At 37.9% G+C, this 17,173-nt stretch overlaps 1 protein-coding gene across 2 annotated transcripts in view; it reads left to right on the forward strand.

Moving 5' to 3' along the window:
* The first annotated feature begins 1,158 nt into the window (after nucleotides 1–1,158).
* The window catches only part of LOC149814630 (uncharacterized), a 54,717-nt gene continuing 38,702 nt past the window's right edge, over nucleotides 1,159–17,173 (forward strand). Inside the window, exons 1-7 of one of the 2 annotated variants that reach the window (XM_089990321.1) lie at nucleotides 1,159–1,279; nucleotides 5,051–5,239; nucleotides 5,603–5,658; nucleotides 8,563–8,628; nucleotides 8,768–8,875; nucleotides 10,310–10,376; nucleotides 12,284–12,368. In XM_089990321.1, coding sequence (XP_089846447.1) covers nucleotides 1,238–1,279; nucleotides 5,051–5,239; nucleotides 5,603–5,658; nucleotides 8,563–8,628; nucleotides 8,768–8,875; nucleotides 10,310–10,376; nucleotides 12,284–12,368 — 613 coding nt within the window. In that variant the 5' untranslated portion in view covers nucleotides 1,159–1,237. The remainder of the gene's footprint in view (nucleotides 1,280–5,050; nucleotides 5,240–5,602; nucleotides 5,659–8,562; nucleotides 8,629–8,767; nucleotides 8,876–10,309; nucleotides 10,377–12,283; nucleotides 12,369–17,173) is intronic. The other variant, XM_089990322.1, reaches the window with a different exon arrangement.

The raw sequence follows: 17,173 nt of genomic DNA on the forward strand, positions 1-17,173 counted from the left end.
TGATCTGGTACAAAGATCATTACCCTGAGGCTGCTATCACATTATTCTTTGCGAGTTTGGGGTGGCTTCTTACCCAAGAAATAGAGATGGCAGTGGACCGGGGTGGGAGACACGGTCTCCACCCCTACCCTGTCTCAAAATTCTGCCCTCCATACCGGCAAGGGTTTTGATTTTAACTTTCATTCTCGTTTCATGTCCTCCATCCCCAATCCAAACGGGGCAAGGTGGGGCGAAAATCTATTTTTTCTCTTTCCACTGCCATCCCTAAAGAAGGAGAGGAAGGTTTACTAACGGGTATTGGAGACGGGGCAGGGCGATTAAAGTGTAAGTCCATCCCCGCCTCCATTCCTGTTTCATGTCCTTCATACCCACTCTAAATGGAGCAAGGCGGGGCGGGAGCCGTTTTCCCTCAGTCCACTGCCATCCCTACCATGAAAGGTTGCAATCGTTGGGTTTTTCTTTCTCTAGTTGGATGCTGCCTTTGCAGTGGCCCACCTGGCTTGGAAGCAAGTTTGTAGAACATTTGGTCAGCGAGGTTCCCTTAAAAAGCCCATTGGAGATTAGCTACCGTTCCAACATAAACCCCTTTTCCTAGCATGGATTGTCTCTTTTCAAATCATCATTTGGAAAGGGTCAACGTTGGGTCTGGAGCTAAAGATCACAACGGATTAGCTACCTTGGACTTGTCCAACATGGATCCAGACAATTCCGGATCAGATGCAATCACATGGCACAAATTTTGTGCATTAAGCACCTGATCGCCCTCCATCAGGCCTTAGGCCCCACAACTGACAAGCCTGTCCCCCAAGATGGAGGGTGATCAGGTGCTTAATGCACAAATATTTTTGCAATCATATTGCACCTGATCTTTTCAGGTCCTGGACTTGATCTCTCATGTAAAGTTGTTCTGTCTTAATAAACAACCAAATCAACAGAAACCCAAGCCTTCCTAGGTAGCATCCCCGCGTCCATATGACACGATACGTAGACACGTTTTGCATGAGTCGAAGCCTTTTGCCAACGGCCCATTCTGGGATGGGAGAGAAGTATATGCGCTGTAGAGGTCATTTACGGAAATGAACAGGGGCAAATCGTCAAGGCCCATTTTTTGCCCAAAAGCAGAGGTACTTTTTCGCTTTTATTGTGTGTGTGTGTGTTTGGGGGGGGGGGGGGGGGGGGGGGGGAAGAGAGAGAGGGAGGCATCTGCTGTTGCTCTCTTCTCTGACTCCTCTGGGTCATGGCTGGAGACGAGCCCTCTCTCACTAGATGGACCTTTCAGGTACACCCACTCTCTCTCTCTCTCTCTGCAATTCTGTAGTCTTCGAGCTGCTCAGAGCTCCTAACTGTTCCTACCTAACCTCGTGCATAACGCGACCGAGTTTTCTTCCCCTTGCGGTGGATTTAACCATGTCTCAACTGTACAGCTCTGGCTTCTGATCCATTATTTGATCCATTCTTTATTCATTTTGTATTCCATTGGTTGAATTTCCGTTAGGAGATCAATTATCCCAAATTTTATCATTATTAGAGGAATGGTTCTTGTGAATGTGAATTGTAGGTGGTAACATTGGGATTTGGGAGAGTTGCTTCAAATTGAGTAAATTAAGGAAGTTTTGGGACTTGGAACAATGTCTGTTAATAATCAACATGAATGAAGGAAACTGCTAGGAAGATAGAAAGATGCACATGGTAGTTACTTATACGCATCCCATACGATTACTTGGAGCGATTTCGGTGATGGTCGATGCCTTATTTGTGGTCCGAACATCAGATGCATGTTGCAATGAAAGGAGATCATAGGAACGTGCATGTACTAAGGCTACAGTTTTTTTTTTGAGGGATGGAAACCATTGTTTTGCATCCTTAATGATTTTGTTGAAGATAGTGTTTGGAAACAATCGGAAGCAATGCATTCATGTGCATCATAGAAGACAAACTTGTGCTGATTCAGGTTGGGCTTGAATCGAGAATGTTTGAGCTATTCTTGCAAACTATAACCAATGCTTAAGCAAACATATTAGGTTAAAAAGAGGATTTTCCCCCTTTTTTGCGTTTGTTGAAGGTAAATAGCTAGTTGGTGAGGGGACTTTTTTTGTTTGTTTGTTATCGGTAATTAACTAGCTGGAGCGGAGAGTCCAGGAGTTAAACACTGTCTACTGACTATACCATGCAAGAACCTAGCAACCTTGTATTGAGATCTTGTGTTAGTTTTGAAACATTCAACAGACGCTTTTACATCTATAACCTCAACAAGTCAAGTTTGAAGCAAGTGTAGCCTAGTCATGCTTACACTCTACTTGGTTCGGAAGCATCGGAAGATCTATAAGACAGACGTTTTAATAATCTTTGATGAATGCTTTAAGAATAGAGCATTACTAGAAAAATTAGACAAGTCTATGCTTTGTGATTATTTTGAAAGAAGAAGGGCCGTGAAGTATTTCAAGATTTGTACCAACCTATAGTCATAAATATGGGTTGCTTGTGATAAATGGGGGGACGGAAATGAGAAAGGTAAACTTGAATGAAGGCCAAACTTTATACATGGCCAACTATCAGCTTAGTTTTTTGTTTGAGGTATTTGCCAAGAGACTCTTGACAAATTTTTAAGATAAAGAAAATAAAATTTTAAAAGTTAAAAAAGCAAACATGATTTTGAAAAATGAAAATTTTAAGAAAATAGTGATGATATCACAATATTATAGTAGTTTTATTATGATAAATTTGTTAAATTTGTTCTGGAGTTTTTTCTTGCTAACTTTCATAATATTGTTCTCTTGACTTGAAAACCTTTATGAATGCCACAAATTCAAGAAAACACTGTTATTTGTCTTGCGGTTGTAATGAAATAGGATGTGCACAAATACAATGCCACTAAAGGGCTACAAGATGCACAATCACAAAGGACACTTATGGGCAAAATACACAAAGCCACAAAGGGCTAACACACAAAGATAAAAAATATAATATTTATTTAAGATTGAATACACACAAAATGCATAACATACACGGGGCTTGAAATCCTATATTTATACACAAAGTGGGGAGTGAGGAGCTCCCAATATAGTTGTTGGGAGCTCCCAACAACTATATTGTCAAGGGCAATAATGCCCTTGACAATATAGCAATTGTTACCAATAAAAATAGAAAAAAATTAGAAAAATACAGTTTAGCCCTTAATGGGATGTTCCTATTACAAGGGTCAAAAGACCAAAATACCCATAAAGGGTAGAACAAATTACAACCACAATATATATATATATATATATATATGCACAAGAATCACACATATCATATTCTAACACTCCACTCAAACTTTCAGAATGATAACTGAGAGTTTGCCAAGTATAAAGTGGAATCTGGGGGAGGGCTACGCCTTCGTGAAAAAATTTGCCAATTGATACTCATATGGTACATATGGTAACAAGATGATATTCTTCACAAAGATAATGGCAATCCATTTCAATTCGCTAATGAAATGTATGATTGTTTGCAATATAGACGACGCTCTTGTTATCACAACATAATCTTGAAGGTTCATTTATATAAACTCTCAAGTCTTCTAGTAACTGTCACAATCATACCAATTCGGAAGTCGTAGTGGCCATGACATAATATTCTGCTTCTATAGAGGACATGGACACCTTTTGTTGTTTTTTCATCTTCATAATATTAAGAAATCACCTATAAAAATACAAAAACCGGTGGTTGAGCGATGATCATTTATATCTCCTCCCCAATTATAGTCAAAATAAGCAATAACATCCAATGGGGATGAGGATGATAAAAACAAACCATGACTAATGGTATTTTTAACATATCTAATTATCCTCATTACAACATTCATATGTACTGTAGAGGAAAAATGTTGAAATTGACTAGCAGTATGAATAACATGGGCAATATCAGGACGAGTAATAGAAGGGTAAGTTAGAGCGCTAATCATTTGGCGATATGGAGTTGAATCCTTCAAAGGTTCTCTATCATCTTTCTTCAATTTTGCATTTATGACCTCTGGCATGTCAACTTTTTTTTTGTAACGACCCCAAACTGACCCTTGAAAATTTTGCAATTTTTTTTAAATCGAATAAATAATTTTAAAAAATTGCGGAAAGATATCCCAATGACCCGAGGTACATCATAAATTTAATATACACAATCCAACATACATACCATACATCGAATAAATCAAATCATGAATTTAAATTGAATTGAATTTAATAAAATAGTCCCCATTTAGGGTTCAACAAATTCTCCAAAACAGTAACTCCAAAAACTATCAGAATCCGGTTCACAAAAAACATAACCCTCAATCCCTCCAGCAAGCCGGTCCCTCCATCACTGAACCTCAATACTTAAAAAAGGTTTTTAAAAACGAGGTAAGAATCAAAGTTCTAGTACGAGACCCTCTCGATATCCAACAGGATAAATTGATAAAAATGCTCCACACCCATTTGTTTTTTACGAAATTCAATATCTTCGGGGCAATGCCATTTTGTCTCTAAAAGAGTAAATTCTTTCCAAAGTTTGGACAAGTCATTATAGTATTTTCTAATACTTTTTTCACCTTGGGTCATGGTTCCAACTCTATGTTGCACATTACACACATTTGCAATATTCTTAAGAGAATGCATTCTCTTGAGATGCTCCCAAGCCTTGTTTGCATGTTCAAATTTGGCAAGGCTAGATCATTTTTTAACATCCACACTACTAATAAGCCAAGACATGATCTTGACATGTCCCATCCTCAAAGCTTTTGCACAAACACACTTTCACATAAACTTGAAGAAGAGCATCACTTATTTTCCAAGCTTAAGTGGCACACTTTTCAATGCACTGAAAAATGGCTTGATCACAACCAAGCTCTGATACCATGTAAGAAGATGAGAACCACAATCGAATTTTCAAATGATTCTCACAAAAGAGATCTCTCACAAGAACCACGAAGGTTCATAAAGAATGCACACTCACAAGAAGCACTAGGGTTCAATCAATTTTCTTTTGCAGATTAGCTAGGGTTTTCTAATTCTGAAGGTCTGATGTATCTGTACAGGATTTCAAAATTTTCTATGATGCAAAGTTTGGCCGGAAGAGAGAAAACAGATTGCAGGATCAGAAGGAAAGCCAAGCAAATGGTGGGGAAAATGTTGGGACATCTGGTAACGGTTATGCAAATGGGATAGACCAGGAAAATAGAAATGTAAATAATTCATCTGATATGGCTATATATGAACAATTTCAGGTATGGAACACGTCATATGTATGGATAGCTGGTTGCTTCTCATAGTTTTTTTTAATAGTTGGAAATGTTGCATTCAAATTATTTGTTGCTGTTCTTATGGGGTGTTTGTTTCACCCCAAAATATGGGAAAGAGGCTCTCTGGTGGGCCCCATGATCTTTTTTGTGGTCACAATCCTCAACAACACCAAACCCCTCAACCATGGGAACCAACCATGGGAAAGCTCTTTCCCATGGGGCCATGCGTTTCACAAGAAAGCTCATCCAAGCTGGTGGGTACATAACAAAGGCCCCCCTTAAAGAATTGCTGGGAGAAAATATCACTTTTTCAAGAATTTCATAGAGTAATAATTCTGCATTATACAGGAGAATAAAGGCCTGGAACAACTTCCTGGTGGTCTTCCAGACAGAACAGCAGCACCGTAAGGCTAGCTTTCTAATTCTGCTATTTAGAGTATTTGCAACAAAATAAGTTCAAATATATGCATATGCTTGCATGCCCTATGTTGAGGATATGCATCAATTATCATTTGTTGCATATCACAGGGACTGAATATTGTGGGTGTTTCCTGGATTGGCAGATGTTACTTGATTTATATAGTGCTGCTCATGCTTCTTTGCTAGTTTATCTTGAATAAGAATAAGTTTACTTGTGGAACATATCATGCTTGTTTACTTGTGCATGTAAACTTCATGAGTTTGCATGTTGAAGCATGAATGGACAATAAGATCTCAGTATATTGAAAGAAGCATGAAATTAAATGCTTCATTTTGTCCATTTATTTACATAACAAAAAAGTGCTGACACCACAGCTTGCTCAATGTTTTGCTTTGTTCTGAACCAATAACACCATGCAACTTCATGTACGTAAACAATGTGTTTGCATGAATGCACAATAAGATCTCAGTATATTGAAAGAAGTATGAAAATCAATTCTTCTTTATTTATCTATTTATTTACATACATAATAAGTCTTGGTACCACAGCTCTCACAATTGTTTCACTTTGTTCCAGGACCAATGACACCATACAACTAATTCTTTTTATAGAAATCTTTAGTTTGTATATTCCACCAACTGTGTATTGTTCGCTTTCAAGAATTTACTTAATATATGATATGTTAGTTGAGTGCCATTCAAACAAATAATAATTTGATTATGTTTATAGCCATATAAAAAATTGTAATTACTTTTGCTATTTATTATTAATAGATGGTTGAAATCAGGGCCAAATGATATTCTTAATGGAAATAGTTTCTAAGCAAGCCAAATTGGCTTAGCTGGGTCTGGAAACTAAACCTAGGACAGTGAAAAACTGTCAAATACTAGTTACTGATAGTACACATTGTGTTTGCTTTCTCCGCAACCTGTTTTCCTCTACTTTCCCTCACTATCAGTGCATCCAAGTGCCACCCTACAAAAAATGCAAATTAAGCAGTACATTGTGTACTAAAATTTGGAACTCAGTTTGTTCCCCATTCGAGTAATTTTTTCGTCCTCTTCAAGCTTTAAGAAAAAGTATAAAGTTAAGTCCATATGAGAAGCATAGAAATCAGTGTTCTTTTTAATATACCAGAAGCTATGTCACAGGGATTCGGCTAGCAGGGTGCCGCACCCGCGTTGACGCGACGTGGGTGCAGGTGCGGCACCGGGTGCGGTCAACCCGACCCTGGGTGCGGGTGCGGCACCGGCTGCGGTCAACCCGACCCTGGGTGCGGTCAATGCACCCAGGGTCATTTTGGTCCAATTTTTTGGACTTAAATTTTTTTTTGCCAAGATCAAACTACAAACACAGCAAGACCGAAGCTACACCAAAATAAACAACAAATCCTACGGGATTCCCTTTTTCCTAACGCATCAACATGGAGAAGAGGATTCCTTCTTTTCTAAAGTACCATCATAGCAAACAACTATCATTCAAGCAATCAGGTTACGTTAGCGTCAACCACAAAAAAGAAAGGAAAAGATCGTCCCAAAAATGTCCACCATCTAATTAGATATTTGGCAAGATGATAGATCGATTCATAAAGAAAGAGGCTAAAAGACCGAGGGAAGGAAGATCGACGCCGAACCTGACCCTTCACTTTGAGATTGATATGTTCCGATTGATCCATCGGCTTCTTGTCTTCCTCCTGAGTCACGACAGCTCCAGACATGGCTAAAAACCCTAGACTGCTCCTCCTTCCTTCCCTTCCCTCTGAAGCAGAAAGAAAGATTCCGAAGAAGAAGACGAGTGAGGGACGACGACGAAGTAAACGAGAGAGGCAATAAAAAGGAGGAAAAATAGTGGGCCCCTTCCCCCTTTTATAAGGCGCGTCTGGTAAGGGAAAAAATAAACGGGATTTGAATTTTCGAGCGAATCGGCTAGGGGAGCGATGCCCTTTCCGCCATCTCTTCATCTGACGGCCATGATTTGAAGGTACAAATTGTGTGGTCGTGAGGGCGTATCAGAAAAGGAGTAGGAGCATCACGCAGATTCATAGTTATCTGATGAGTATCTTTCGTGTTGAAGGGAAATCCAACTTGGACAATTTCGGGTTGGTCGTGGTCCATGGACTGGCTGTCAACGGGTCGGGTTTGTGTGGGATCAGGGTTTACCCATTCTCGCACAAATAACACTCAACGGGGTTCACGTAGGGCTGGGAACAAGCTGGGTTCAGCTTGACTTGTATAGGCTTGTTTATATATATATATATATATATATATATATATATATATATATATATATATATATATATATATATATATATATATATATATATATATATATATATATATATGCCGCACCCCCGCACCCGGGTTTTTTGGAAGTGCCGCATCCCCACACCCGCACCCATGTGACATAGACCAGAAGTTGATTAGAGTATTAGAGTATTTTATGTCACTAACGTCTTAGATTTTAATGGCTTGAGGATGATCCAGATTCTTCATTTAAATAACTAATATAATTAGTTGTATATGTAGAAATTCTGTCATGCTGGTTCTGAACAAGTTATTAAGCTTCTAATAGTATATTCTTCTGTGAAGCCTTTACACATTGGCAATATGAATTGCCATGTAGAAACCGTGCTTATTCTTCTGTGTTCTTGCTGTTGTCAGTTTGTTGCATGTGATGGTGCCTGCTCTTTTGCATAAGTGACCACACCATCATTACTGATATTACAACAGTCTATTTTCTACATTTTATTGAACTTGCTAGTTGCCCGGTAGACCATCCATTTCTTTTATTCTTCTTACATTTGGAAGCTTTGCTTTGTGAGAATTTGTATGACCTCATTGTTCTGATTGCTGATTACATTTAATCCTGTGCTCTTTAATGTCTGTAGGACAAAATCGCTGCTTCCGGCTTATGAATCTGCTGAAATGCGTGCATTAGCTGAGAGTCTGACTAGGTAATCCTTATAATAGGGAATGATAACTGATTTCAACATAATACTTGGTTTGGAATTGTCACTTGGAATGGTTCACTCAGTTATCATATTGTCATGTTTTCTAAAATGCCACTGACATTTGTGTATTTTTCTTCCTTAGGGATATCATCCGTGGGAGCCCAGATGTGAAGTGGGAGAGCATCAAGGGCTTGGAGACTGCAAAACGTCTTCTTAAAGAAGCTGTAGTTATGCCCATAAAGTATCCCAAGTATGTTAATTTAATACATGTGTTACAATCAGTTTGAGACAAATGATTGTGATGCTTTATGGTAGACTTGGTGCAATTGTTTACAGTTATAGCTAAAAAAGGTGTTTTGACAGTTATGATCTTATCATTTTTTTCCCTTTTAAGTTTTTAAAAATTCACTAAATAGTACAAAAGAAAATAGAGGGAGTAAGGAATCTCCCAATAAAGAAAAGAATGGATTCAAAAGAAATAAAAGTTGAGCAGAAAACCATTGGCCAAACAATGACGCATGCTATCCAATTAATCTGGAACGTTTCATGTGAAGTTGCTGGTCAGCCAATGGGCTTTGGCATACATTTGAAGAGTTATGTGCATCTCAAGTTCTGAACATAGAAGTCCTGCTACAATGACAAGAAACCTTGCATTTTTCTTGAGCATGAAAGTGGTTGTAGCAACTATTACCAAGCAATGGCCTATGCTTGTTTGACATTCTGATTCAATATGCTGTTCCCTGGTCTCTGCAGTTCTTGACAGCTTCCACATATGCAATGAAGATAGTCGAAGGGGAAAACACTGTTTTGCATACATATGCTAAGCACTTGGAATCTTCATATTTTTATGACCTTTGTCGGTCTTTTGGAAACTTGGAATTCATTTGGGTCTAAATCCTAACTTCAGTTTTGTCTTTGTAGTATGCAATAGGTACACTTTTACGTGGTTTTTCTTGGTTGCAATTTAGTTGTTGATGAGATTGTTTGTTGTGGTCATTGCACAAGTTGAAATTTTGCATTCGGTTTCCCAAGTCAAGTCTGGTTGATGGTAAGCAGCATCACTACCATTGCAGTAGGTGTGAATTTGATAATTCTAACTGGGCTTTGGGAGTTCCTTAATGTTGTTTGTTTGTGGTTGTGGTGCTTTTATGTGTTTTATTTGAATGCTTTTTCTTAGTTTTTTTGTAAAACTAAATGATTGCTGATATGTACTATTTTCTTTATCTTTGGGTGCCATGCAGAAATGTGAATGCTTGTTACTTTAGAATGAGAAACCTATGTTTTGACGTGCTGCTGGTGGAGCCTTGGCACCCATTTTTATCTTTTTCTCTTAGTAGTTTCTGGAGGTTTACAACCATTGAATAAGATAATGATGCAGCTTTATGTGTTGAGTGAAATGCATTCAACTCTTTATTGTCGTGGCTGCTATTATTACACCAGAAGAAAGTATAAGCAAGAGTTAGTCTTCTCATAAATGTTGTTGTTATTGCTATTTCTATATTGCAATTCTTTGTCCTTTTTCTTTCTGCAGTTATAGCTCTAGCAATATTTCTAACTGATTGGCTGCAACGTTATGGACATGGAGTTAAAATATTGACTAAACATTCAGATCTGTTTTTTTCAACATGTGTTAGTATTTTCCAGATGGCGGATGAAAAATTGTACTGCTTATTATGCTTGTCAGGTATTTCACTGGTCTTTTATCACCATGGAAAGGAATTCTGCTCTTTGGCCCTCCAGGAACTGGGAAGGTGTGTAATCTGTGATACATAATCAATCCTGTAGTCATATAGTTTATGTGCACTTTACATTAGTTATTTTACACGTATTGTGGGTTGTACACTTTCAAGCAACGGATGACCTGACTGACAGGTCAATGATATAAGCCATGTGAGAAGTTGCTAATATTAACATGTATATTGCATTTATAAAGCATTAAACTAGTATTAACATTTAGCTTGTGTAGTATGATACTAGTGTAAATATGCACAACATTTAGCAACTGAGTGCTCTGATTGAAGTGCACTTGTAGGAGTGAGCTGTGAAGCATTACTACGGGAAAAAATATAAAAGATCATTATGCTATGCAAGTTCTCTATAACAATTAGGTTCCTTTCTTAAAAGTATAAAAGATCATTATGCTATGAAAGTTCTCCATAGCAATTAGGTTCCATCCAATGTTGTGAAAAGCGTTGAGGCGTAGCGTAGAGCTCCACCAAAAACTGAAGCAAGGCGTAAGCCTCGAGGCATAGAGCATAAGCCTTAATTTAAAAAAAAACTTTAAAAAATCCTTAAAAAATTTTAAAAATACAAATAAATAAAAAATGCTTTATTGATGAAGCAACAACCAATAAGAAATAGAAAATATCAAATAAATATCGACAAATATGAGATTATGTAAAAGTAACATTAATGTGTATATTGATCTATGTAAGTATCTAAGAAATAAAAAGTAGGCCACAAGAAAACATTAAATGAAAAGTAAGCCATCTCCAATTTCATTAAAGAGGCTGCTATCTATCTAGATGCATATCAAATGAATTTGAGATTGTTACTTGAAGAGATGAAATAGAAACATTTAAGCAACTTCCAGAAGAAAACATATAGAACAAAGCAAACTTGAAATGCAACCGATATGAATAGCATGACAATTATTTGAACATCAAAATTAACACATTAATATAATTTTTAGAAAGGTTAGCTGGTTTCATGGTTCATCCCTTGAGTCGGAAAAAAAGTTCAGAGGGACAGAACAATGCTAATTTTCAAAACAATGTTAATTTTTAGAAAGATTAGCTGTCAAAACAGTGTTAATTTTAAACTTGATGAACAATAATAAGGTCAGTCAACTAACAAGAAGGACAGAGAATGTGTTTGTGTTGCGTGTGTGTGCAGCGAGAGAGGGAGAGACAAAGAGAGAGGGAGAGACAGAGAGAGAGAGGGAGAAAGAGATAGAGATAGAGAGAGGGGGTGAGCGAGAGGGAGAGACAGAGAGGGCGGGCTACTGAGAGAGGGAGACAATGAGGGCGAGATCTTCTTCTTCTTCCTCCTTTCGATGGAGAGAAAGGTGAGACAATGAGAGGGTGGAGGGCGAGAGACAAGAGAGAGAGGGAGAGAGATGAGAGTGAGAGACGAGAGGGGGGAAGCCCTAATGAGTCGGACCTCCCACGCGTACGCCATGATGCGTGCACCTCGTACGGTTTGTGCCTCAAGGCCAAAGGGCCGTCGCCTTGTGGCGAGGCATGCTTTTAACAACACTGGTTCTATCCTTAAGCAAAGAGAGAGAGAGATTCTTTTTAGCACCTTTCAATTTCTGTTGCATGGGATATAAGATAATTCTTCTCATGAGTTAACTGTAATTGGATCCCAGAACGTTGAATTCATTACTTTGAATTTTATTTTCTTTATGTGAATTATATAGATGTATACATGTATTTGGTTATTTATTTATTGTCATGATTAATGACTTTTATCTTTTTCTTTTACTATATGCCATTAGCACCTTTCAATTTCTGCTGCATGGGATATAGAATGAGTTCACTGTAATTGGATCCCCAGAGTGTTGAATTCATTACTTGCATTTATTTTTATTTATGGGAATTTTATTTGCTTTTTGAGTTTTTCGCTTTGGAGATGAGTGATTATCTTTGTCTTGCAGACAATGCTTGCAAAGGCTGTTGCAACTGAGTGCAAAACTACATTTTTCAACATATCGGCATCATCTGTTGTCAGTAAATGGCGTGGTATGAAACAAATTTTGCATATACTCTTGGATGCCTTCTGACCTTTAAGAGATCGGGTGCCACCAATTTAAGTATTTTGTTGTGTGTACTTGGTAATGCCACTTTACCAAAGTGGACAAACGCTCTTAGTCTAAGCTGATTGATCAACTTATTGTAGCATATTGTCCAATAAAGTCATTTCTTTTGTTCTGATATATGCTATTATAATTTAGTTTTTGGCAGTCTCCACCAGTCTTTGGATTTCTCATGTTTTCATTCTCAGGGTAGAATGTTGATTAGCAACTATAATTGTGATAGTGGATTTTGAAGGTTGAAAGAATTTTATTGCAAATTGTGGCAAGGACAAGTAATTGCACAAGAAAAAATAAAGAAAAATAATGCTCTCTCTAGCTGGCAAACTTGTGGTGTTCTTTTCCCCCTCACTAGCATTGTTACATTTTGTTGGTTAGGCTGATACAGTTGGAAGTTGGTCGGTTATCTCCGTTGGGTGATTTCGGCATTGTGCATCATGTGGACAAAAGCCTGAGAGAATTCCTTACTGAAGATGAATTTTCGTAGTCCATGAGTCTAATAGCAGACATTAAGGTCAAGAGACTTGATGAGAGTCTAGAGGATGAAGTGCAGTCTATGTCACAGACATAGGTATATGACATGATATGGCTGTCATTGGTACGACTCGAGGGTTTTGTGAAAATAGGACATAGGAACACGACCATCTATGTCACATGGGTGCGGGTGCGAGGGTGCGGCACTTTCAAAAACCTTGGGTGAGGGGGTGCGGCAGGGCAAAAATGTAATATATATATATATAATTTTGAAGTTTTAACAGTTAACATTGTCATAATGTCATTCATCATGCATGCAATATATCAACCTAAATATCAATCAAATAAGTAAAGCAATTACATAAATCAACCTAAATATCAATCAAATAAGTAAAGCAAAAAAAAACTAAACCAAAAGTATATCCTACAATGTATATGACGATGGAGTAATGAATCTTAATAATTTTCTTCTTCATCATCAAATGCATCATTAGAAGGAATACTGGGTTCAGCTAAATCCATGTTTGTTATGTTGAAATCATGCTCTCCCTCGAAGTCACAGTCTTCTGGGTTTACATCCCAAAATTTGGATGTTCCTTGTCTGCGTTACAAACCCAATTTGAAAATATTAAATACAATACAAGTATATTTAAATGAAAAACTAAGAAATAATCAAATAACTAAGAGAGCAAATTAGTACTTGTATTCATCATTGGTTCGCGAAAGTAATCGAAGATTTGAATGAACATATACTAAATCCACTGCACGCTTGTTGGTGAGTTTGTTTCTCTTCATGTTGTGAATTTGAGAATATGTGCTTCAATTTCTTTCACAACAAGATAAACTAGCAGGCTGCGATAACAATCTTAATGCAAGAGATGTATTTTGGATTAAGAGAATGTGTCATGCAATGCAAAGGAGTGTTGCTCTTATCTCATCTTCCGACTAAAATTGAATGAATATGGTTAAAAAAATTTGAATCATCCAATGCATGATTTTTTTCTTCATACTTGAAAACTATAACTTGTATTTTTTCAATCATATTATCCCACATTTCATAAACCCTGTGAAGCATGGGCTAATCCTTATCAACTTCTCTTAACATTTTTCAAATAGGTTGCGTAAATTGAAAGAAGTATATCACTCTGTCCCAAAACTCATCATCAAGACTTCACCATCACAATGATGGATGCAAAACGTGTTTCAGCGACCTTCAAGAATTTCATGTCATAATGCCTATTAAATATAGCATTAGCACGATGGTGGTTAACAACAAAATTCTTAATACTTTTGACATTTCTTTCTAAATCTTCAATCCATGAACATAAAACATATGCATGTGAATTTTCTTCTTCTTCTTTGGGGTTGCAGATGCTCTTTAGGGCTAGATTTAAGCCCTGTGCTACATAGGGAGTCCAAAAAATATGAGGGTACTCACTCTCCAAACTCAACGTTGCACTTTTACAAACTGGAGCATTGCCTATAATGATTTGTACCACTTTCTGATCACTCACTTCTTTTATGACTTCTATAAACAACCCCTTCAAATACTATACATTTTTATATTCCCCAGATACATCAACTGCTTCTAAGAATATTGGACCACTAAGCGAACAAACAATGAAATTGATCAGTGGACGCCTTTGAATATCTGTTCATCCATCAGAAATAATAGAAACTTCATTTTGCTCCCATGAATATTTTTTAATCTCCAGCAACCTCTCCACATTTTCCCTCTCTTTTGCAAGAAGTGTGGTTCGTATTTTTTCTGAGCTTGGAGGCACATAGCCACTCAAATTACAATTTGCCAAAGATGTTACTAAATCCTTCCAATAAGGATTTCTAGCCGCATTAAATGGGAGTGAACTAGAATAAAAATACCTCCCTACTTTTCTATTCATATCCTCCCATATGTATTGAATGATGCTTGTATCGTTCCTCTACTTCCTACATTAACTTTTTTTTTTAGCATCTTCTTGGTGACTTCCAAATGGCACACTAATTGCACAAGAATCACTCATTGTCTTTCTCTTCTCATATTCTTCTTGTATTTTCTTGTATTGTCTTCGCATTGCCTCATTAACTTTTCTGCATCCTGAATGCCATGTCCTGATATCTTCAACAAATGAGCATTCACTCTTGTATAAGACCCAACAAAATCTCTTTCACGGAGCTTGCATCAAAATCTCTTGTTTCCACCACTTCCATCTCCAATTTTTGTAAGCTTATCTACATGTACCCACAGTGGCCCTACATCATCACTCCCACTACAACTATCAACAAAACTAGCAGCAGAAGCTGCAGAACCCACGTATGGGGATGAAGATGACGCAAGTCCTTTCCCTTTATTTGTCATTTTTATCCTGAAAACATAAAAAAAATTATATTAAAATCAATTATGCAGACAATCAAGATTTATAATATTGAGTCCAATGATGAGTTGTGGAGTCTGATTCAAAATTTTTGCCCTTATTGGGGGGTTCAGGGGCTCCCCCCCCTCGGCGCGGGTCTCGCTGCCGAAAATAGGAAGGGGCTCGGTCCCTCCACTGAAATCAGAGGGAGCAGGGTGGGGGGCTCGGCCTCTCCACTGCCGAAAACAGGGAGGGGCTCAGCCCCTTCCCTGAAATCAGAGGGAGCAGGGAGGGGGGCTCGACCCCTCCCCTGCCAAAAACAGGGAGGGGCTCGACCCTTCCCCTGAAATCAGAGGGAGCAGGGAGGGGGCTCGACCCCTCCCCTGCCGACCCAACAAGAGAGCGAGGGGAAGCAGTGAGGGGGGCTCGACCCCCTCCCCTGCCGACCCAACAAGAGAGCGAGAGGGTGCCTGCGACGAGGGAGAGGAGGAGGTGGCGTCGGGAGAGGAGGCGAGCGAAGTTGCGCGAGAGAGGAGAGAGGATTAGGGCAAAAAAATTTTGCTCTAATCCTCTTTCGCAGCCCCTTTTGATCGGGCATCATTTTTTTTTTACGTTAAAAAATTGGACAAAAATGACCCTGGGTGCGTTGACCGCACCCAAGGTCGTGTTGACCGCACCGGGTGCTGCACGCGCACCCGCGTGGCGTCGACGCGGGTGCGACACCTGCTTTGTCGAGTCCCTATGACTTAGACGGCCATATATATATATAGTCACTAGAATATGAGAACTGGAAATATGAGAACTAATGTGTGAACCGCAATTTTCAGGATTTTTTTGTTCTTTCCTCTTGAATCCAATCTTACGGATGTGATCTACATGCTTGGTTTTATAAGAACCCACTCTTGAATCATCCAATTTTGACGCTTAAATGCGATTTTAAAGGCTTTAAAATCAATGGCTTATAATCTTCATAAATATTCAAGCATTCAAAAATCACATTTTTTCATCTAAAATACACGATCCAATGGTTGATTTCTGGCAAATTCACCATGCCAAGCACATCCACATGGTTGGATTTGCAAAAAAAGGTGTTGGAAATGCCCATGTTTCTAGTTCTCATATTCTAGTGACTCATATCTCTCTCTCTCTCTCTCTCTCTATATATATATATATATATATATATATATATAGAGAGAGAGAGAGAGAGAGAGAGAGAGAGAGAGAGAGAGAGAGAAGTGTAGCTTCCATACTATTTATCTCCCGGTCCATCCTAGACCCCTTTAGAAAACATAGTTGCATGTGTTTTTTGCTTAATCCAAACCTAGGGATGTAAACTCTACACTAGTAGAAAACTTGTATTAGATTAATCATTTTTTATGTTTGGATGTGTTTTTTGCTCAGTATAAAAATCAATGGTTCATATTTCACCAAAAACATGATTAACTAAAAATCAAGGATTCTTGTTAAATAAATTCAATCCAAAGCATGGTTTTTAGTGAATAAGCAATGGGAAACACATCTATAGGGTTGGATTGTACAGAAAACACATGCAATTATGTTTTTTTAAAGGGATCGGGAAGATAAATGGTTTGGAAGCTACACATTTCTCTCTCTCTCTCTCTATATATATATATATATCATGAGTGTGTGTGTGATTATCACATTCAAAATTCTTGTTCTAAGGCAATAAATCATGGAAATCATTTTACGTGGAAACTTTTGAACAACAATTTTAATTCATTATGATTAAAAATATCAAATAACGAAAATAAGTTGAAAATTAAAATGTACTGTAATTGATATTTTTTTTAAAAATGCAAGTGAATTCAAAATAAGCATCCAAGATCATAAATGGAAATAGATAAAGTTAAGGACACAGTGTTGACTGTTTCCAGTACTTGTTGGACTG

This window comes from Nuphar pumila, chromosome 15 (assembly GCF_984573655.1).
Source record: "Nuphar pumila chromosome 15, dmNupPumi1.hap1.1, whole genome shotgun sequence".
NCBI lineage: Eukaryota > Viridiplantae > Streptophyta > Magnoliopsida > Nymphaeales > Nymphaeaceae > Nuphar > Nuphar pumila.